A 23,413-nucleotide genomic window follows, 5' to 3' on the forward strand; every position below is an offset into this window, starting at 1 on the left:
CCTCAGTTTGTTTCCTGAGATTAAGAGTCTCTTATGGTTTGTCTCCCTCTCTGGTTTCATCTTGTTTCATTTTTCTCTCCCTTCCCCTATGATCCTCTGTCTTGTTTCTCAAATTCCTCATATCAGTAAGATCATATGATACTTATCTTTCTCTGATTGACTTATTTTGCTTAGCATAATACCCTCTAGTTCCATCCTCGTTGTTGCAAATGGCAAGATTTCATTTTTTGATGGCTATTGCAGCATTATTTATAATAGCCAAGATATAGAAGAAGCTCAAGTGTCCACTGATAGAATGAATAAAGAAGATATGGTATAAATACACAATGGAATATTACTTGGCCATTAAAAATAACAAGATCTTGCCATTTGCGATGACATGGATGAATCTAGAGAGTATTATGCCAAGTGAAATAAGTCAGACAGAGAAAGACAGATACCATATGAACTCAAAAACACAACTCAAACTGACTCTTAAATGCAGTTAACAAACTGGTGGTTGCTAGAGGCCAGATGGGTGGGGCGGATGGGTGAAATAGATAAAGGGCATTAAGAGGTACAAACTTCCAGCTATAAAATAAAAAAGTCACAGAGATTAAAAGTAGAGCATAGGAAAGTCCATAATATTGAAATAATGTTGTGTGGTGATGATATTTATCAAGGTGAGCATTGAGTAATGTACAAAATTATTGAATCACTATTTTGTGACCTGAAACTAATAAAACACCGTATGATAATCATACTGGAATTTTTTTTTTTTAAAGATTTTATTTATTTATTTGACAGAGAGAGACACAGCGAGAGAGGGAACACAAGCAGGGGGAGTGGGAAAGGGAGAAGCAGGCTCCCCGCTGAGCAGGGAGCCCGATGCAGGGCTCAATCCCAGGACCCCGGGATCATGACCTGAGCCAAAGGCAGACGCTTAACGACTGAGCCACCCAGGTGCCCCATCATACTGGAATTTTTAAAATAAATAAGATGCAGATTTTTAAAAAGGCAGAAACAGACCCATAAATACAGAGAACAAACTGATGGTTGCCAGAGGTGAGGGGAATAGGGAGATGAGCAAAATGGCTAAAGGGAAGTGGGAGATACAAGCTTCTACTTATGGAACGAGTAAGTCATGGGGAAAAAAGTACAGCACAGGGAATATAATCAAAGGTATTGTAATAGCAATGTATGGTGACAGATAATAGCTACACTTGCAGGGCGCACAGCATAATGTACAGATTTGCTGAATTACTATGTTGTAGATCTGAAACTAACGTAATATTGCATGTCAACTGTACTTCAATTAAAAAAAGAAAAGAAGGGGCGCCTGGGTGGCTCAGTCATTAAGCGTCTGCCTTCAGCTCAGGTCATGATCCCAGGGTCCTGGGATCAAGCCCCGCATCCGGCTCCCTGCTCCGCGGGAAGCCTGCTTCTCCCTCTTCCACTCCCCCTGCTTGTGTTCCCTCTCTCGCTGTGTCTCTCTCTGTCAAATAAATAAATAAAATCTTAAAAACAAAACAAAACAAAAACCTACACCAATATCCCTGATTAATACTGATGCAAAAATTGTGAACAAAATACTAACAACCTGAATTCAATAGCATATTAAAAGGACTATATACCATGGCCGAGTGGGATTTATATGTTGAATCATAGGAAAATCAATAAATGTAAGGCTCTACATCAACACAATGAAGGACAAAAATCATATGACCATCACAGATGCAGAAAAAGCATTTGACAGAATTCAACACACTTTCATAAGAATATTAAACAAACTAGGAATAGAAGGATATTCTCTCAAAATAATAAAATTCATATATGAAAAGCCCACAACTAACCACATAGTCAACAGTGAAAAACTGAAAGCTCTTCCTTCTAAGATCAGGAACAAGGCAAGGATGATTGCTCTCACCACTTCTATTTAACTGGATGTCCTAGCCAGAGTAATTAGGCAAGAAAAAGAAATAAAAGGCATCCAAACTGGAGAGGAGGAAGTAAAACTGTTTCTGTTTGCAGATGGCATGATCTTATATGTAGGAAACCCTAAAGATTTTACACATACATACAACTGTTAGAACTAATAAGCAACTTCAACAACTGCAGGATAGAAAATCAAGATACAAAAATCAGTTGTTTCTCAATACTAATAATTAAACCATCTGAAAAGGAAAGCAAGAAAACAATCTCATTTATAGTAGCATAAAAAAGAATAAAATATTTATAAATAAACACAACCAAAACACAAAAGACTTGTACACTATGAAACACTGCTGAAAGAAATTAAAGACACAAATAAATGGAAAAATATCCCATGTTCATGGACTGGAGATCTAATATTGTTAAAATATCCGTACTACCCACAGTGACCTAGATAGATTTAATGCTATACCTATCACAATCCAACAGTACTTTTTGAAGAAATAGGGAAAATAGGAAATCCTAAAACATCCTAAAACATATATGAAGTCTCAAAGAACCCCAAATATCCAAAACAATCTTAAGAAAGAGGAATAAAGCTGGAAGCCTTATACTTCCAGATTTCAAACATATCAGAAAGCCAGAGTAAGCAAGATAGTATAATACTGGCATTAAGACAGATACATAGACCAATGCAATAAAGCAGACAGCCCGGAAACTAACCCTTGTTTAATTGGTCAAAGGGTCCTTTACAAGGGTGCCAGGACTGCACAATTGGTAATGACAGTCTCTTCAACAAATGTTGCCAGGGAAACTGAAATATCCACATATAAAAGAATGAAGTTGGATACTTATCTTGCACCATATATAAAAATTAACTCAAATTAAAAACCTACACGTAAGACCTGAAACTATAGAACTCTTAAAAGAAAACATAAGAGGAAAAGCTTCATAACCTTGGAATGGATAATAATTTCTTGGATATGACACTGTAAGCACAAGCAAGAAAAGCAAAAATAGGTGGGACTACATCAAACGAAAAAGCTTCCGCAAAACAAAAGGAACAATCAGCAGAGTGAAAAGATAACCTACAGAATGGGAGAAAATATTTGCAAACCATATACTAGATAAGGCATTAATGTCCAGAATATATAAAGAATTCCTACAACTCAACAAGTAACCCAATTTTATTTTATTATTTTTTTTAAAAGAAACACTTTTTTTTTTTAAAGATTTTATTTAGGGCACCTGGGTGGCTCAGTTGGTTAAGCAACTGCCTTCGGCTCAGGTCGTGATCCTGGAGTCCCGGGATCGAGTCCCGCATCGGACTCCCTGCTCAGCGGGGAGTCTGCTTCTCCCTCTGATCCTCCCCCTCTCATGCTCTGTCTCCCATTCTCTCTCTCAGATAAATTTAAATAAATAAATAAATAAATAAATAAATAAATAAATAAATAAAAATAAAGATTTTATTTATTTATTTGACAGAGAGAGAGACAACAAGAGAGGGAACACAGCAGGGGGAGTGGGAGAGGGAGAAGCAGGCTTCCCGTGGAGCAGGGAGCCCGATGTGGGGCTTGATCCCAGGACCCTGGGACCATGACCTGAGCCGAAGGCAGATGCTTAACGACTGAGCCACCCAGGCGCCCCAAGTAACCCAATTTTAAAATGGCCAAGGGACTCAAGTAGACATTCTCCAAAGAAGATAAACAAATGGACAACAATCGTATGAAAAGATGCGCAACATAACTAATCATCAGGGAAATGCAAATCAAAACCACAATGGCATATCACTTCACACCAATTAGGATAGCCACAGGAAAGGAAAGGAAAAGGAATAGGGGAAGGGGAAGAGAAAGGGGAGGGGAGAGGGAAAGGGAGAGGGGAAAAAAGAAAAGAAAAGAGCAAGTGTTGGTGAGGATGTGGAGAAATTAGAATCCTTGTGCACTGTTGGTGGGACTGTGAAATGGTGCAGCTGCTATGGAAACAGTATGGCAGGTTCCTCAAAAAATGAAAAATAGAACTATCATATGATCTAGCAATCCCACTCTTAGGTATATATCCAAAAGAGCTGAAAGCAGGATCTCAAAGAGATATTTGCACACAAATGTTCAATGCAGCATTATTTATAATACCCAAGACATGGAAGCAACCTAAATGTCCATGAATGAATGAATGTATAAAGAAAATGGTATATGTATATACAATGGACTATTATTCAACCTTAAAAAAGAAGGAAATCCTATCATATGCTACAACATGGATGATCCTTGAGGACATTATGCTAAGTGGAATAAAACAATCACCAAAAAACAAAATACTGCTTGGTTCTCCTTACAAAAGATACCTAAAGTACTCAAATTCTTAGATGTAGAAAGTACAAAGGTGGTTGGCAGAGACTGAGGGAGAGGGAAACAGGGAATTGTCATTAAGTATAAGATCAAAGAGTTCTAGACAGTTATTATGTAACAATATGCACATAGTTAATACTGAAACGTACACTTAAAATTGTTCAAGAGGGTAAATTTATGTATTTTTTACCACAGTAAAAACATTTGTATGTAGTCTCATCACATCTGGATTTTGAGTCTCAGAAAGCCTTCCTCCCATAAGGTTTTCTATAAGCCCACATTATAGAAAAATTGTTTTCTTTCAGTACTTACCTTTTTTTTTTTTTAAATGTAGATCTCTGATCCATTTGAAGTTTTTGCTGGCATATGGTGTGAGGAATGGATTTACTTTCTATTTTTCCAGCTGTCCTAGCACCAATTTATTAAAAAGCACATTTCTGACCCAATGATTTACAATGCTATCTTTATTTTTTATTTATTTTTTAAATTTTATTTACTTGACAGAGAGAGACACAGCGAGAGAGGGAACACAAGCAGGGGGATTGGGAGAGGGAGAAGCAGGCTTCCTGTGGAGCAGGGAGCACGATGTGGGGCTCGATCCTAGGACCCCGGGATCATGACCTGAGCCAAAGGCAGACGCTTAACGACTGAGCCACCCAGGCGCCCCCAAGGCTATCTTTATTATACACTAAATCCCAGAGGTACTTTGGTCTATTTCTGCACCTGTTATTCTATTTCAATGGTCTGTCTGCCACTTTGTGTGCCATACCGCACTATTTTATAGAGTATGCTTTAATATCTAGTCGGTATAGTCACTCTTCATAGGTTTTCTTTCTCAGTGTTTCCTAGCTATTCTTACATATTTATTTTCCCAAATGAATTTCAAAAACATGTTTTCTAGCTCCACAGATAAATTTGATAGTGTTACTGGGACTGGATTAAATTTATAAACTAATTTAGGGAGTCCTGCCATCTTTGTCATGCTGAATTATCCTATCAAAGAATAAGGGATGCTTTTCCATTTATTATGTCTACTTTGTATCTTTCAGGGTGTTTTAAAGTTTCCTTCCTAAAGGCTTTACACATTTCTTATGTTTTTCCTAAATAGGTCTTATCTTTTCTATTGCTTCTGTAAATGAAATTTGCTCTACCATTGTATCTTTTAACTGGTTATTGGTTGCATACATGAAGGCCACTGATTTCTGTACTAATTTTATATCTTGCTACCTGACTAAATTATTTCATTAGATTAATTTTGCCATTGACTCTCTTGGTTTTCTAAATAAACATCATACCAAGTACAAATACAGTTATACTTTTTCTTTTCTAATTCTTATACGTCTAGTTGATTTCTCTTGTCTACTTGCATTAATACCTCTAGTACAATTTAAATGTTAGCACCGTTAAGATTAAAAAAAATTCTTGCAAATAAATTTTTTAAAAGATCAACAGCTTAACCTTAATAAAATAGGCTTAGGCATTGGACAGGTAGTTTATAGAATAAACATAAAGGGTCAATAAACATATTCAAAAGAGGGCGCCTGGGTGGCTCAGTTGGTTAAGCGACTGCCTTCGGCTCAGGTCATGATCCCGGAGTCCCGGGATCGAGTCCCGCATCGGGCTCCCTGCTCGGCGGGGAGTCTGCTTCTCCCTCTAACCCTACCCCCTCTTGCGCTCTCTCTCTCACTCTCTCTCTCAAATAAATAAAAAAAAAATCTTAAAAAAAAAAAAAAAACATATTCAAAAGATCCAATCTCATTAGTAACACTTCTACCAACAAGGTATGAGAGTGTCCATTTCCCTACATCTATGGACAACACTGAACCATTTTTTTCATTTTTCCCCAAGAGATAAGTGAAAAATGTTATTTTACAGTTTTAAAGTAGCTGCTCCTATTTTTGGCTTGTTTTTATGAAGTGGTTAAGACATGATGCGTAAGTGCCATAGATGGGCTTAAGTACATCTATGGGGCAGAACAGACTCTAAGTGCCCTTACCTGCTAGGATGGATGAATGGATAGATAGATGGACAGATAGACATACAAGTAGGTAGATAATGGACAGACTGAGAGGCAGACAGACGCATGGGTAGGTTGAGTCAGTAAACAGAGAAGTACAGTTAAGAGTTACCTGCAAGCCATCAAGTAATCACGCCATTTTTACCAATTTCTAAGGTACGAACCACTTCAACATTTTTAATTATGGTAGAGGTAGCAACTATTAAGTTCTGGAACATTAGGATATCACATTAATTTTGGCACCACGCTGTGGGCTAGTGGGGATGGAGAGTGAAATTTTAATTTAGTTTAAATTTAAATGAAATTTAATTTGCATTTCACATTCCCCTATACAGATAATGTATCGTTAGCCTGGAATATCTATATAGCAAACAGCTACTCATCCTTCAACACCTCCACGAAGCCTGCCCTCGACAGTGCCCAGTTCCCAGGCTCCTTTCCCTGTCACCCCCTCGTCTATCCTGCCTCTACCTTGTATAAAGGGTTCCTGGGTTTAACAACAGATTCTTGTATTTCTGTGTTTCTCTAGCATCTAAATTGTGCTCAACTCATAGGAGGTCTACAATAAATTCTTGCTGAACTGAAATAAACTCAATTTACTTTCCTTGGCACAAGGAAGCATGTTAATATAGAAATAAAATGGTCCTGGTGTATCCGTGGCAGCTACCTTAGCAAATGCCACCATATCAGAGATCAGATTTGGACACAGAAATAAAGTTCTCAATTAGGGTGACAGAGGGAGTTACTGTTCCATTTAGCTCCCGGTATTATGTTGGAAGAATCCATACTTAAGAGTAAAAATCATTAAGAACAGTAACTGATTTAAGGCTTTAAATCATTTATCCAGGGCTATCATTTTTAAAACTCTTTTACAAACTTCCAGTTATAAAATAATTAAGTCATGGGGATGGAATGTACAGCATGGTGGCTATAGTTAATAATACTGTATTGTACATCTGAAAGTTGCTAAGAGAATAAATCTTTTTTTAAAAGATTTAATTTATTTATTTAGGAAGAGAGAGCAGGGAGAGGGGCAGAGGGACAGAGAGAGAATCTCAAGCAAACTCCCCACTGAGCACAGAGCCCAACGGAGGGCTCAATCCCACAACCCTGAGATCACGACCTGAATCAAAATCAAGAATCAGATGCTTAACCAACTGAGCCACCCAGGTGCCCCTAAGAGAATAAATCTTGAGTCCTCACCCCAAGAAAAAAAATTTTTTGTAACTATGCGTGGTGGTGGACTTATTGTGGTGATCATTTTACAATATCGAACCATTGTGTTGTACATCTGACCTAATGTAATATGTCAATTATACCTCAATAAAAGAAAGGAAAAAACCTATCTGCTATTTTTTTTGTTTAAAAATAATATAAATACATTTTATATTATATGTATTTTGTATTTTACCACAATTTTAAAAAACTGGAAAAAAATTAATATACATATTGGAAAAAGATGTAAGCAGGGGCGCTTGAGTGGCTCAGTCAGTTAAGCATCTGCCTTCAGCTCAGGTCATGATCCCAGGGGCCTGGGATCGAGTCCCACTTCGGGCTCCCTGCTCAGCGGAGAGCCTGCTTCTCCCTCTCCCTCTGCTGCTCCCCCTACTTGTGCTAGCTCTGTCAAATAAATAAATAAAATCTTTAAAAATTAAAAAGATGTAAGCACATAGAATGCTGAAGTGAAAATTTTCCCCAGATCCAGCTCTTCTCAGAACTAATCCCACTTCTCCCTCTGAAATGAATAAATCTTAAAATATATATATAGATATATACACACACACACACAGTACATCTCTCCATATCTGCACAAAAAAATCTACCTCATTGCTTTTCTATGAGCCTTCACAGAATTTGAAAATCAACTTTCATACAGTTCCATTGTGTGGATCTGTTACAAATTATTTAACCACTGTTTTATTATGAATGATATTACAACAATGATATTTGCATATACATCTTTGTGCACATACGTAGGTATTTGTATAAAATAAATTCCTAGAAGTGGAGTTTCTGGGTAAAAAAATGTATGAATATTTAAAGTTTTTTTTTTTTTTTTTTAATTTGACAGAGACACAGCGAGAGAGGGAACACAAGCAGGGGGATTGGGAGAGGGAGAAGCAGGCTTCCCACCGGGCAGGGAGCCCGAGGTGGGGCTGGATCCCAGGACCCTGGGATCATGATCTGAGCCGAAGGCAGACGCTTAGCCACTGAGGCACCCAGGCGCCCCTGAATATTTAAAGTTTTAAAGTATTGCTTTTTAAAGTATTTCAAAGTAAAATACTTTACTTTAATAAAGTATTATAAATAAAATACTTAATACTTTTTAAAGTATTAAGACCACAGTACCAACTTACTTACGGCTCTGAAATAGTATTACACTGCATTTATATTTATTATACTACTTTAGTGTCCCTGAGGTTTACTTAGTTGAATCAAGAATACCATATTTTATTGAATCTATGATGCCATCCTATATAAAACATATCTTGATTTCAGACATGTTAAAATGTGAAAAGTGTCCTTATATTAGATGAAATTATGGTTCTTAGCTGTCATGGAAAACAAATGATTAACTGCTTATACTGAGAAAAAGCACTTCCTCAACAACAGCAAATCAAATACTTACAGTTATTAATTAAAAATAACACATTCCAGGAGTATTTTTGCATGAGATATGAAACATGTAATAGCAAACTTGCTAAAAACGGGAATTATTCACAATAATCAAGCTTTACAAGGCCCATAATATTTGGATAATTAACAATTACAGAGCATGTTCTTCTTTACCATAAGGATTCTAGCATCAGGCCACAGAACAAATCAAACCACCCATCTATTTTCTAACATGATAAGCCCTGGCCCATACATCAGTGTCAAAAGGAGATGTTCACCGTTACTATATTAGCAAAGCTTCTTATTGATAAAAACAGGCAGCTCTCCTAACTGGCTTTGACTCATTCACCAGCATACAATTCATCCTGATCTTTGATAAAGAAGTCACTTCCGAATTTCAGTCCCCAGACATGGCTGACTTCGGACATCTTTGTCAGAAGCACGTGAAAGCTGGGTATCATTTTCCAGCACTACTGTTTGAGCTGAGAAGGTGATAAAATACTTTAAAAGTCCTTTTTTGTTTTTGTTTTTGTTGTTTTGTTTGAGGTAGCTAATTGCTCAAAAATTTAACTTTAAAGGAGTTGTCAGAATGACTAACCATAAGATCATTATCCATCTCAGGCACCAACTATTTTCTACACTTGTGACCATAACACATGTGTAGAAAGGTGTGTCATGCCTTGATATGCAGGAAAAAAAAGGTATTAACCTTTTGCACTTTGGCTAAGTGCAAAGAACAGAATCAGGTCAGATATAACTCTGAATAAATATAAACTCTTGACACCATGTCCGAAACATGAAATACTAAAGTCTACTTAGATTTGATTATGATTAGTTGAAATGTCATAGGTATTAATAAGCCTCCACCAAATAAGAAAGGACTTTCCAGTTACACTCACTAACATCACTAAATCCTTTCTGTGTACCCACCAGTTTATTCTGAATGCTTGTGATTTTTGCTAAACACACCCTATGTTCTCATGCCACTGTCACAAAGAGGTGAAGTTCAACTTCCAACAATTTCTACCATTTATTTGCTCTACTTCTGCTGCGACCGTTGATTTCTTCTTCTTCATAAGGGGCGCCTGGGTGGCTCAGTCATTAAGCGTCTGCCTTCGGCTTAGGTCATGATCCCAGAGTCCTGGGATCGAGCCCCACATCGGGCTCCCTGCTTCGCGGGAAGCCTGCTTCTCCCTCTCCCACTCCCCATGCTTGTGTTCCCTCTCTCACTGTCTCACTCTGTCAAATAAATAAATAAAATCTTAAAAAAAAAAAAAAGAAGCCACAATTTGTTGAGTTTTCCTTTGCAATTTGGCTAAGTAAGTCCTAATATACTGAAAAATGTGATTTTCACCTAAAATCCATGCTTGCATGCCTCCTCTTTCATGTGCCCCCTCATGACAGCATTGCAGCAGTCTCATAGCTTTCAATATCTTCAGGGTTTTTAAATCAGCTTTTCTTCCCTACTTTACCTCCTCTCTGGCCTGCTTGCTACTACCACAAAAGAAAAAGTCCCTGTAGACAAATATCCAAAACCCTACTCTTAAACCCTCAAAACCCCTGCACCTAACTAAGAGACTCCACAGTCTGGTAACCAGTATTTGATTCATAGACTACACTTTCCAACATTTGGGGTAAATCTGAGAGAACTGGTATAAAATAACAGGCGCTGGAGATGACGGTTAGGTGTTAGTTGACAAAGGCCAAAATTTTACACTAAAGGTCACTATAGCCTTTTTCTGCACGTGATCAGCCTGGACATAGGATAGAGAATCACCTTTTTGGTTCCTTACTAATCCTTTTATTATATGCCGTAAAAACAAACCAAAAAAAAGGGGTGGGGTGAGAGGACCCACAAAACTCCCAGAAGGCCAGCGGTGAGAGTTTAGAGGCCCAAACCCTTCTGGACTGGTCAGAACCCACTGCTGCTGAACCTGGGCCCCAGCCTTAAAAGGTGCCTGGGAAATCGGGCTTGGGTCTTGGCAACAAAGAGGAGCTCCTGAGAGGTTTTTCTACACCCAGCTGTACCTCCCTCTAATCCATTTCTTAACTAATAATTACTTTTATTCTTTCTTTTCTCCAAATTTCTATTTAGCCCTTATGTATGTTTGGCCCTGTGCCAGGCACGGGGATGCAGGAATGGCAGAACATGCAGTCTGCACCTGGAGCAAACCTCTAGAACAAACACAAATCTACGTAACTGCTCTGCTGAAATCCTTCAATGGTATTCACCATTCCTCAAGATCTCGTCCCTGGAGATCTTTCTAGACTCATCTCCCACCTATTTCTGGGTCCTTGCATTCTAAGTTCCAGTCATACTGAACCCCTTTCAGGTCTACTACCTGATGCTATCTCCCTAATGTGTGTCTGCCGTGACACCATTTAGATGTCTAATTCTCTGAGAAAGCCTCCCCTGATTACTCAAGACCAGGTTAGGTATAAGGGAGAATTCTGGTGTGGCGTGGAATTTCTATTTTTTTGATGGAACACTTCTCGTTCCTTTCTTTCAGTGTATAAAAATACATATCTAATAAAATCAGCTCACAAAAGGTCTGACACAACTCTGCAACCATGTCCTTTTCCTCATTTTCTCTAAAGCAGTTTCTGAAAGGATGTGATATACACTGTTTTCCAACTCAAGAAAAGATTAAAGTTTGGCTGGTACAGGAGTCAAAAATCTGAAGAAAGTAAAAAAGAGCACTGCAATTAGTTTGATGGCTTAATTCTGCTACTTTGTAAGGCAGTGAATGGGCTGCAGAGACTGCCTTAGCACACTGGACAACGGGTGGGCACGGGATGGGCTTGCCATGCCACAGGTCCTCCTGAGGGGCCAGGAGTTGTTGCTCTGCTCATCAGTCCTGGCCATGATATGGCAGGGGCACGTTCCCGCTGCCAGCCACAGCCTGTTGCCTTTTCCCTTCTTTGGGAGACCTTTTGCGTCAGAAGAAAGAAAGTTTAAGAGTTTACTAATTTGAAATTTCACTGTGAGTTTTTGTTCCAGCTCCATTAGTAAGAAGACTTGATCTACAGCTCTGGCAAACACAGAAGGATCTGCCTCTTCCAACAGTCCACGGAGCTCTCCCAGGACCACCCTATGTGACCCTAGCCCCCCACTCTTCTTATTTATTTATTCGTGTTGCCTTTGTACCTGTCTGGCTCCTCTTCTGCCCTTGAGTGCAGAAACGTTGTAGTTGCTGCTGTAGCCCCAGCAAATACCGAGTATCTACCACACCTGGCACATAATAGACAATAAATGACTGATGAATGAACTAATATAGACCTGCTGGCCTTTCAATGGGAAAAAACCAAACATTAAAAGCTTTCAGGATATAGAGTTCATACTACAGTCACTAAAAACTCTTCTGCTGATAACTTTCAGTTCCTTCTCACCTGATCGGTATCGTTCATCCCTGGCTCCCCCAGATCGAGTTCGGTGGTACTTAGAAGGAGCGGAAGTTTGAGCTGCAGACGGAGCGGGTGTCTGGTTTCTATGTTCTTTCTGCACTGCTGAATCAGTTTCTAAAAAAGGAAGTTTGGAATACGGTTATCTGACAACAATAACAGCAAAGGTTTCTGAGCACTTTATGGCATTCCCACAACACTCTCAGGTAAGTACTATTACCCCATCTATAATAAAGGATTAGAGAGCATCAATATACACACATAAAAATGATGCAAAGACATCCAGGCTAAAAAATATAATCTTAGAGTCGTAGTTGTCAACAGGTGATGGGAGAGAAATAGCAAGAAGCTAAATGTAAAGTGAAAAGGCCATTCCAGAGATTCTAAGAATTAATGGGGAGGGCTGTATATGACCCCCTAATCCTGCATAATGGTACAAAGAAGGCATGGAGAGCTTTAGCCTCCCCCACCATAAGTTACTCCAAATAAACGTGTCATTTAAGCAAAATTACGGTGTTTATTATGCAAACAGCTTCAAGTCAAGTCTATTAGCCCCTTTCAACTGGAGTCACTACTGAACTTGTCCCTTTCCAGTACCTGGCCTGTCCCCATTCTCTGCCCTCTCAACATTTACTGTCTTATAACAAATACAGAGAAGGGGGAAATAAGCAGGTAAAATAATCAGAAGAAAAACACTTTAAGTTCTGGTATTATACTGCCTTTTTTTCCTCAAATGGTGTGAGCTCCTAAGTCATATTTTTTAAAGTTATAGTAAGACCTTTTAACATAAGATACACCCTTTTAATAAATTTATAAGTGTATAATACAGTACTATAAACTCCAAGCATCATGTTGTATAACAGATCTCTAGAACTCATTCATCTTGCATAACTAAAACTTTTTAAAATTTAAATTCAATTAGCCAACAATATAGTACATCATCAGTTTCAGATGTAGAGTTCAATAATTCATCAGTTGCGTATAACACCCAGTGCTCATCCCATCACGTGCCCTCCTTAATGCCCATCACCCAGTTACCCCATACCCCCACCCCGCGCCTCCAGCAACCCTGTTTGTTTCCTATGGTTAAGAGTCTCTCATGGTTTGTCTCCCTCTCTGATGACTTCCCCGTAACTAAAACTTTTTACCCACTGAGTAGCAATTCCCCATCCCCCCCTCAGCAACCACCATTCTACTCTCTTTCTGAGTATGACTGTTTTAGACTCCTCATAAAAGTGGAATCATATAGCATTTGTCCTTCTGGGACTGGCCTATTTCACTCAGCATCATATCCTCCAGATTCATCCATGTTGTCACGTATTACAGGATTTTCTTTTTCTATGGCATATTTTAAATTTCTTAAATAGCACTTAATTGTGCCCAGCAAGGATCTCACACATAGGAAATTAAGTGCCCACTACAGTAAGATGGCACTTATCCAGTGAATGTACTGCTCCAGATCACAGGTGAGAATCAGCTTCTAATCAAGAAATAAAAAAGCACAGTGGTCTGGGGAATATAAGCAATAGTCCTACATACCTTGTGCAGGCTGAGGGCATCACAGTACTACAGGAACTGAGACTCCTCATGACAATGTCATATCATCTTTTAAAAAGGGTTAGCATGCTAGAGAGGCCATCTATAAGAGCTCTTGGTGACAGTCCCAGCTGAGCCCAGCTCTCTACCTGCCCCTGCCAAGGCACCAGACATATGAGCGAAACCATCTTGAACCTTCTAGACCAGCCCATGAACCAGGTGAAAAGCACTTAGTGACCCTAAGTGGCACTATGTGGAGCACGAAAATCACCCAACCAAGCCCTGCTCAAATTCCTGGCCCACAAAATCTTAAGACAGTATTTAAAAGTTTTTTTTTTTTTAATAGTTAGATTATTTTTCATATACTGTTTTTAAGAAAGCAAGAAAAATATATTTTAGGATGCTCTCCACTAAAGTGCTTTTATGGATCTAGAAATGTTTATTTTTGATGGTTCCTGGCAGCTGAAAATTTTAACATAAAATATATTAGCAGAGCAGAACATATTTTAACACTGATATTTTGAAATGTAATGTCTGGGATTGTAAATTGAAGGGTTTTTTTTTTTTAAGATTTATTTATTTTTTTAAAAAATATATATATATTTTTAAAGACTTTATTTATTTATTTGACACAGAGAGAGAGATAGCAAGAGAGAGAGAAAGAGAGAAAGAGCACAAGCAGGGGGAGCAGCAGGCAGAGGGAGAAGCAGGCTTCTTGCATGAGCAGGGAGCCCGATGCGGGGCTCGATCCCAGGACTCTGGGAATCATGACCTGAGCTGAAGGCAGTGGTTTAACCAACTGAGCCACCCAGGCGCCCCAAGATTTATTTATTTGAGAAAGAGAGAGAGAGAGTGCGCGCACACAAGTGGGAGGGGCGGGGGAGAGGGAGAGAGAATCTCAAGCAAACTCCGCACAGAGCACAGAGCCTGATACGGGGCTCAATCCCAGGACCCTGAGATCATGACCTGAGCCGAAACCAAGAGTTGGGTGCTTAGGGGCACCTGGGTGGCTCAGTCGTCAAGCGTCTGCCTTCGGCTCAGGTCATGATCCCGGGGCCCTGGGATCAGGTCCCATATCGGGCTCCCTGCTCAGGGGGGAATCTGTTTCTCCCTCTACCCCCGCCCCCCACTCATGCTCTCTCTCTGTCTGAAATAAATAAAATCTTTAAAAAAAAAAAAAAAAAAGAGTTGGGAGTTCAACCAACTGCACCACCCAAGCGCCCCTGTAAATTGAAGTTTTTAATTAACCTAAATTCTTTTGATAATACATTTCACAGAAGAGCCATACTGAATTCTTAATATTTTCATACCTCGTTTCATTTCTTAGTTTACAAAGGAGTTAACCAACTATAGCCCATGTCTTTTTATTTTTCTAACTGGTTTCATCAGAACATAGCCGTGCTCGTCTGTTTACGTACTGCCTCGGGGTGCTTTCACACTGTCAAGGCAGCGCTGAGAACCTGGGACGGGTACTGATGGTCCTCAAAGCCTGAAATACCTACTATCTCACCCTTCGCAGAAGGAGCTTACCAACTCTCGGTCTATAATAACAAAAGCTAGTGGCTCAGTCGGTTAAGTGTCCGATTCTTGATTTTGGCTCAGGTCATGATCTCAGGGTCACAGACTGAGCCCCACATCAGGCTCCACACTGAGCATGGAGCCTGCTGAAGAGTCTCTCTCTCCCTCTCCCTCTAACCCCCACCCCCACCACTTGCTCTAAAAATAAAAAAATAATAAGGTTTGTTTTGTGCTAGGCACTGTGCATTTAGAAGTTTTCACATGTTATTTATTCTTCACAAGAATCCTACAAAGTCAGCAGTAACACTATCAACTTATTACAGAAAAGAGATCAGAGACATGGATTATTTTATGCCAAGTCACACAGCCAAGGGATGGCAGAGCCAGGATTCAAACCCAGATCTAACTCCACTGGTTCTCAACCAGAAAAGGGTATGAAAATTCTCCCAAGACTATTAGGAGGAAAGCAATCAGAATTAATAATATAGTTTAGGAACATCTAAATGCTTCAGGATTTAGTCAGCGGCTAGACAATAGTTCCTTTAAAAAAAAAAAAAAAATCAACTGCCTTCATGTACAAGATTCTGCAAAAAGCCCCTCCAAATAAAATTTTCAGCCTTTCATTAGAGAAATCATTTAAAGCATATTCCAATTAACTTTAAATAGAGAACAAAATATAGAAAGGGCTATTTTTATTTATATTGTCAGATGATCTATACAGGAAGGAAATCAGATTAGTACACATGAGCTACTCTGCCTGTAAATATGCACAGAGAAAATGGTTTAACTTAGAGCACTAAGTTTAAAACACTAGCTTTGTATTACTTTGCGGGGGAGGGTGTCACAGTGAACCTGTATCTGAATTACCCATCACTGATTACTTTTTAAGTTAAATAAGTAGGACAGACCAAACCACCCTGCTAAGAAACAAGGAGCTTCTGAATTAGATAGGTAATAATCCAAAGGATGAAAAGCATGAACACAGATTCTCATTTCACAAAGGATGGACACCAAAGGTTTATGTATTTTTTACCATTCCTCTCACTTATGCTTTTACTTTGTATTCTTCAATGTAATTACTTAGGAGAAAGAAGATAATATAGGTCAAAGAATAGAATTTGTTTCAAAGAAATGACAGGGCAGTGATAGGGGAAGTGGGAGTTGATACATTTGTTTGAGGAAAAATGCAAGAGAATGAATATTTCTACTCAGGATTATCTAAGCGTTATCAGAGATCAAACAGACATCTGATGAGAACTGAGTCAGATGACACTTAGCAAGAGATCTACTGAGCTGGTACTGGGGGAAATAAAAAAAAAAAAAAAAAGGTCTCACAACACTCTATTCACCAAGCAACATTACTATGATGCTCTGCTCAGTTCTCAGTTCTCTCAGGAATTTAGTCATCCAAGCAGACCAGGTCCCTTTTGGGTCTAAAACCATGACAATCATTTTGTTGTAGCTTGTCAGAAATGAAACCAGAAGGTCGACTTGCAGTTTTAATACGTGGCTGACAAGTTTGTTCACTGAGTATTCCTTGGGTGGCCACGAAGCACAATGCCACAGAAACATGGATTTCTGACAGAACAACCTTGGCTTAAATTTGCAATACACCTGCTTGAAGTTCAAAAGAAGCGAAAGAAAGAAAGAAAGAGAGTAAGAAAGAAAGAGGGAAGAAAGAAAGAAAGAAAGAAAGGAAAAAACAAAAAGAGTAAAATGAATTCTTTGGAATTGAATCACTTTAAGTATAACAGGGGAGTTTAATAATGGAACTGTAGATAATCCTTTTTTTTTTTTAAGTAATCTCTACATCCAACATGGGGCTTGAACTCATGACCCTAAGATCAAGTCACATGACTGTACCAGCCAGGCACCCCTGTAGATAATCCTTTTGAATGTAAATAATCAGTCTCCAATTTACATGAATTTTATAAATTTTTATTCCCATGAATTAGTTTATCTTTTAAAATATAATACAAGTATATTTTATATGTGCATTGAAAAAACTGGAAGCAAATACAGTAAAATGTTAATAGCAATTATCTCTAGGGGATGAGATTATGAATGTTTTATATATTTTTTCATAGGCTTTACTGGGATGCTATAATTTACAAAAGTTATCTTTTTCAAAACATAAATATATGTTCATTACAGAACATCAAGGAAATAGTTAAGTGTAAAAAAGAAAATAAAAATGATATTAGATCTTCTTAATTCAAAGGTCATACCACATAGACTGACCAAAAGAAGTTGAAATAATATTCAGTTTTTAGCTTCTTTAGATAAATTAGGACTCTACAAGCAGGATTTTCCAATCTTCTAAAATCAGTTGCCTCCTTTTCCAAAAGTAACTGACAAATCAATACAAATTTGGAGGTGAGAGGGAGGAAACAATGTCCTGGTTGGATTAAAAGAACTGTGGAAGTCTATTTCTACCTTAGCTTACTTGCCAGGGCAACAATTTGTCATGGAAGGGGGCAGGAAACAATGTACCTCAAGTCTCCTCAAAGAGAAGAGGGAGGGTCAGGGGACATGGGAGCACAGCAGGGCATTATTTAACAGTACATCCAATGTCAGCGGGGCAGGCAAGATGCTGCTCAAACATGAATCATTCCTTGCCCAGGGTTTCACACTCCAACAGATCTCAGGAATTACCTGGGGCCTGAAAACAGAGATTTCTATACTTCGAATAAGATGTGTACAGTTTCACTATCATAGTAAGAAATTAAAAGCAAAGATAGAATTCACTACATGTATCAACATAATAAGGTATTACACACCGCAAAAAAAAGAAAAATATGTTGACTCAGCAGACCTGTGAAATAGTCTAAATGAAATAATGTCAAGTGATGAAAGAACACAAAATATCATGTCCATAAGGTGATTACAACTGTAAATGTTAAAAACTACTTATATGCACTTATAAGGACCAAACAGGACATAAAATCCCTTAAGTAATGATGAGGTACTCTGTAGTTCTTCACTATTTCATTCTTTTGTTTACAGAAAGAGTTATGTATAAATCAAAGTAATTTTAAAAAACAGTTAATTCAGGTACATGCTGGAACAAGAGCTGTGGACCTCACAAATCAAGTCTTCTTCAAAACTTCTAAATTCAAGTGTGAGGGTGCCTGGGTGGCTCAGTTGGTTAAGCGACTGCCTTTGGCTCGGGTTATGATCCTGGAGTCCTGGGATCGAGTCCCACATCGGGCTCCCTGCTCAGTGGGGAGTCTGCTTCTCCCTCTGACCCTCTTCCCTCTGGTGCTGTCTCTCATTCTCTCTTTCTCAAATTAATAAATAAAATCTTTAAAAATAAATAAGTAAATTCAAGTGTGAACATACTTGAGATCCAAAGAAAAAGATAACTCGCTGATTATTACACAATGACTTGTTAGTTCGAGGGTTCCTGATATTTTGGTCAGTTGTATAGAATATCCACTAGGGGTCGCCATTATGTTTAACTAATGATGATGTTACCAGATTTAATAAGTTGAAGAAAAACCACAAATTTTAATTTCTTCTACAATACAAAGCCTCCCTTCTCAATGATCAACATGTACATGATTTATTGTTCTTTCACAAAGACAGACTTCCATGATGCCATTGTTTGAACACAGTAACAGTGATGACTTGAAAAAGAGGCTGATATTTACTGGTATAAAACTATGCAAAATTTCCTTTAAGAAGATGGAAGAAAGCCAACCTCAGCTTCTTATCTTTCAACTCTGCCTATGATTTAGCAGATATTCTCACCTGCAAGAGTAACAGAGTAAAGCAGGATGGGCTCTGAGGACCAAGTAATGTAATAATTCAACGTTTTAGAGTAAACAGAGCAGATATGCTCACTGCTCTTGGTGCTGGAGTACAGAAAAGAAATTAAATAAGTGACCACCACTTCCTGTATATCTTTTACACCACGTATGGGCTGAAAGGAAAAGAACCAGGCGCTCTGAAGGCCCACAGAATGGGCAATTTAGTTTGTATTAGAATTTCAGGGAAGATCTATTACGAGGAGACACTGATACAGGCTTTAGTAAGGCAAAGAGAAGGAAAAGCCACTTTCTACAAAAGCATGGTATTTGTAGAAGTCCAGAGAGGGAGGAAAAGCCTTGACAAGTGTAAGAAAGACTGATGGGGACAGCGAAAGAGATAGAGCGATAAAAAATGAGGCTGGAAGAAAAGCTGGGTTGGGCCACTTATGCTAAGCCAAAAGAGCGGTCTTTGAAGGGATTTAAACAGGAAATGACAGAATAATAATGATAATAACATTTCTATGGCTCTTTAAACTTTCATGACACCATCTCATTTTACCTTCACAATAACATTATCTGATAGACACCATTAAGGGAGGACACCCATCACAGATTAAATTTATTTTTCTATACTGAGAGAATGAGTAATCACCTTGAATCATTATAAATGGAGCCTCCACTCCCACCTGGTACAAGAAGGGTGGGTGAGGGTACCGGTGAATCACTTGGGGAATCTTCCTTTTGGAGCTAAAGTCCCATCCCGTGTTCCTCCCCACTCCCTTGCTAAGAGCCTGCCTTAGAAGGATAGGTGATTAACCTCACTGGCTGGGGAAAGGGAGGAAAGAATGAAGAGTGTTTGCATTTGGAGCCTGGAAAAGGGGCCACCCACCTGCCTGATTCCTAGGGGTGGATTCTGAGAGAAAGGGGAGTTAGAGGTTCTGGGTCTGGGAAGTGGCAGGTGTTTGAACAGATCCTGACCCAGAGCTTCCCAGGCCACCTGGCATCAGGAAACTGGCTGAGCATGGAGCTGAAAGAGTACTATACGAAGAGCTCTGCTCTGAGAATTCAAGACGGCTACGTTGGCTGAGCTGAGTAGAGACTGGGCTCCTCTGTCCAGAAAGCATGCTTAACAGTGGGTTGGTACCACTGGTCACCAGGTGAGGACCAGTATTCAAAACTCCCCCGTGAGGTACTGAAAAGCAGCAGCAGACTATGGGGCTCTTCCCTTTTGGGTGTGGAAACTGCACTGACCACCTTTTTCTGCTCTAGCTATATCCCAGGGGGTTCTTGAACAATTCAGAGAAGCCCCCCCGAGGAAGATAGTGGACTTCCTTCTGATAAGGAATGTGGAAACAGATATGACTGCAATGTGTGTGCACTCCAGACTATACTACTATCCAAACCTAGCAAATGAAAGCACAGAACTGGGACTGGAATACAAAATTCCATGTTTTTTCCATTAGGATGCGATCCTCACTCGGGAAGGAACTTTTAAATCAAAATGAAATAGATAAAATAAAATAGATGTCACCCCCACCCCTCCACACACACCAAGAGACATTCTGCCTACTTAATATTTATATAGTTGGAAATGTTCTGGAACATTCCAAAATGCCATACCTGATTTCAATAGCTGGTTTTAAGTTCACATCCCTTGAATTTCCACAGTTCGTTGTTCAGAACTCTCTTACAATGCTTAGTTTACTGTATCTTTTATAATCCTCATTTGTATATCTGTCTTATCTCTCCTACTTGTAACTTGTACTCCTCCTACTACAAGTAACTTGAGGTCAGAGTCTGGTCTTAACTCATCTTGTACCTCCTGCAGTAACCAGCTCTGGGTCTCACAGTGTAGGCACCCACAATTTTGGCTAAAATACATAATTAAGATCTTGTCTGTCTCCTCAGCTCCACCAATGATAGTGAGTGACTGGGAAAAACAAAGACAAAAATGGAGAGATACCAATTTAAAGGGCATGGTCAAATGTTAATATGAAAAGCCTGCTTATTTGTGTATCTCTAAGCTAGGCAAGTTTTATGCAAAAAAAAAAAAATTGTACCTTTCACAATTTTCATACTCATGCACAGTCATTAAGAAGAACAGGGTCATGGGGTGCCTGGGTGGCTCAGTCGTTGGGCATCTGCCTTCGGCTCAGGTCATGATCCCAGGGTCCTGGGATTGAGCCCCACATCGGGCTCCCTGCTCCGCGGAAAGTCTGCTTCTCCCTCACCCACTCCCCCCTGCTTGTGTTCCCTCTTTTGCTGTGTCTCTCTCTGTCAAATAAATAAATAAAATCTTTAAAAACAAAAACAAAAACAAAAAACAGGGTCGTAAACTGATGGTTACCAGAGGGGGGTTGGGTGGGGGGATGGGTGAAATAGGTGATGGGGATTAAGGAGTGCACAGGTCATGATGAGCACTGGGTGATTAAAATAAAAACAAAACAAAAGAAAGAAAGAAAAATAGGGTCACAGACTATCTTCTAGAGGGGTTATCAGAGGCTTCAGAGAGACAGCATACAACACAAGGTTTTCTGTAGTCATCTACAGGCTTGCACAATCTCAAAGGCAGGACCGAATGGGAAAGAACAGTGATGAAAGGGGTGTGGAGCTGCCGGCAAAGGCAGCATGTGGATACGGACTGGAATACCGGTGAGCAAACACCCTCCAGCAAAATAAGCAGCAATCACAAAAGAAATCCAAGTTTGGGGAAAACCTCTAGGTCACCAGAGTGTCTTACCAGGACAAGCTAGAGAATGTCGACACATGATCAAATTCATAAACTGAGAGGTCTTATCCTTAAAAGGGCAGTATGTGAGGGATTGGGGAAAAAATAATGTGCAAACCTAGGCCAAGAAGGAACATGGAAAAGGTGAGATTCAATTCTAAAGCAGGAGACAAACATAATTAAATGAAGTGAAAGAGAGTGGGACAAAGGCTAAGGACAAAGAAGAAAAACAAATACACAAAGGTTGCAGACTATCAAATATATGAAGACAGAATGCATTGTTTACACCAATGCCATCAAAAACAGAAGCTGCAGTAATGTCCTAAAACAAGAGACGTGGGCCCAAAAGAAGATGCCACTACTGAACTTCAAGGCAATTTATTTATTTATTTTTAGGGGGAGGGAGGGGGAGGCAGAGGGAGAGAGAGAATCTTAAGCAGGCTCCATGCCCAGTGCAGAGCCTCACACAGAGCCTGACCTCAGAACACTGAGATCACAGTCTGAGGTGAAATGAAGAGTCAGATGCTTAACCAAATGAGCCACCCAGGCACCCATTCAAGGGCAATTTTAAGTGGTAAAGAGTTGCCAAACAGAGCTGAGTAGGTCTCTTCTCAGACCCACCTGAAGGAGGGAAGCCTCCCAGTTTGAACACATGAATCAGGCTGTTTTGGTGACCACATGATTAGCTTGCTTGTGAACAGAGAAAATGAAGTACTAAGGTCTCTGAGGTCTTCTAGTTTGATAGAAATTATCTCTGAATAACGCTTACATAGAAATGTTAGGATAAAGAATTCTGATTAAACATGGCAGAATGAACACTTCTATCTACCCCTACTCCTTCCCAAAATGCCACCAGAATGATGATGAAGGCCTGTAGCAGAACAAGAAAACAAACAGTTCAGATACATGCAGGAAGAGAGACAGCACCAAGAGCTGTTTCTACAAAAAGAATAATAAACTGATGGATAATTCTGAAAAAAAATGCAATCCTAGTAAAGCGAACGGCTTAGCCGTGAACAATATTTACATAATCATAATAACGTAAGCACTGAGTTTCTTCAGCTGCTGCTAAGGTGCTCAGTCCTCCTGAGGAAGCTAAGACCGCATTAGGGTGAGGTTCTCATTCACGGGGTGACTTGCACCATGCCCAGCGGTGCCCGCTCAGCACTCGCCCGCACCATGGCCTTGGTCTTGGAGCTCGCCTGCAACAACTTGGCCCTCACCGTGCACGGGAAGAGGTGATGGTCATGGAGGATAAGATCCATGCCCTCATTAAAGCAGCGGCTGTAAAAGTTGAACCTTCTGGGCTGGGCTTGTTTGAAAGGCCCTGGCCAGTGTCAACATCAGGAGCCTCAACTGTAATGCAGGGGCTGGTGGACCTGCATCAGCAGCTGGTGCTACACCTGCGGGAGGTCCTGCTCCCTCTACCAGGGCTGCCCCAGCTGAGGAGAAGAAAGTGGAAGCAAAGAATCAAGGGAGTCTCATGATGACATGGGCTTTGGTCTTTTTGACTAAACCTCTTCTGTAACCTGTTCAATAAAAAACTGAACTCTTAAAAAAAAAAAAAAATGTAAGGGGCACCTGG

General features: G+C 39.5%; 1 protein-coding gene and 1 pseudogene across 4 annotated transcripts in view; one reads left to right on the plus strand and one right to left on the minus strand.

The window, feature by feature from the left end:
• Window positions 1-23,413, minus strand: part of DIP2B (disco interacting protein 2 homolog B) — a 221,428-nt gene that overhangs the window by 86,477 nt on the left and 111,538 nt on the right. For all 4 annotated transcript variants that reach the window (XM_032420670.1, XM_032420669.1, XM_032420668.1 and 1 more), the window contains exon 3: window positions 12,283-12,411. In XM_032420670.1, coding sequence (XP_032276561.1) covers window positions 12,283-12,411 — 129 coding nt within the window. The remainder of the gene's footprint in view (window positions 1-12,282; window positions 12,412-23,413) is intronic.
• LOC116642341 lies at window positions 21,528-23,399 on the plus strand (annotated as a pseudogene).

The sequence above is a fragment of the Phoca vitulina genome, unplaced genomic scaffold (genome assembly GCF_004348235.1).
Source record: "Phoca vitulina isolate PV1807 unplaced genomic scaffold, GSC_HSeal_1.0 scaffold23, whole genome shotgun sequence".
Taxonomy (NCBI): Eukaryota; Metazoa; Chordata; class Mammalia; order Carnivora; family Phocidae; genus Phoca; species Phoca vitulina.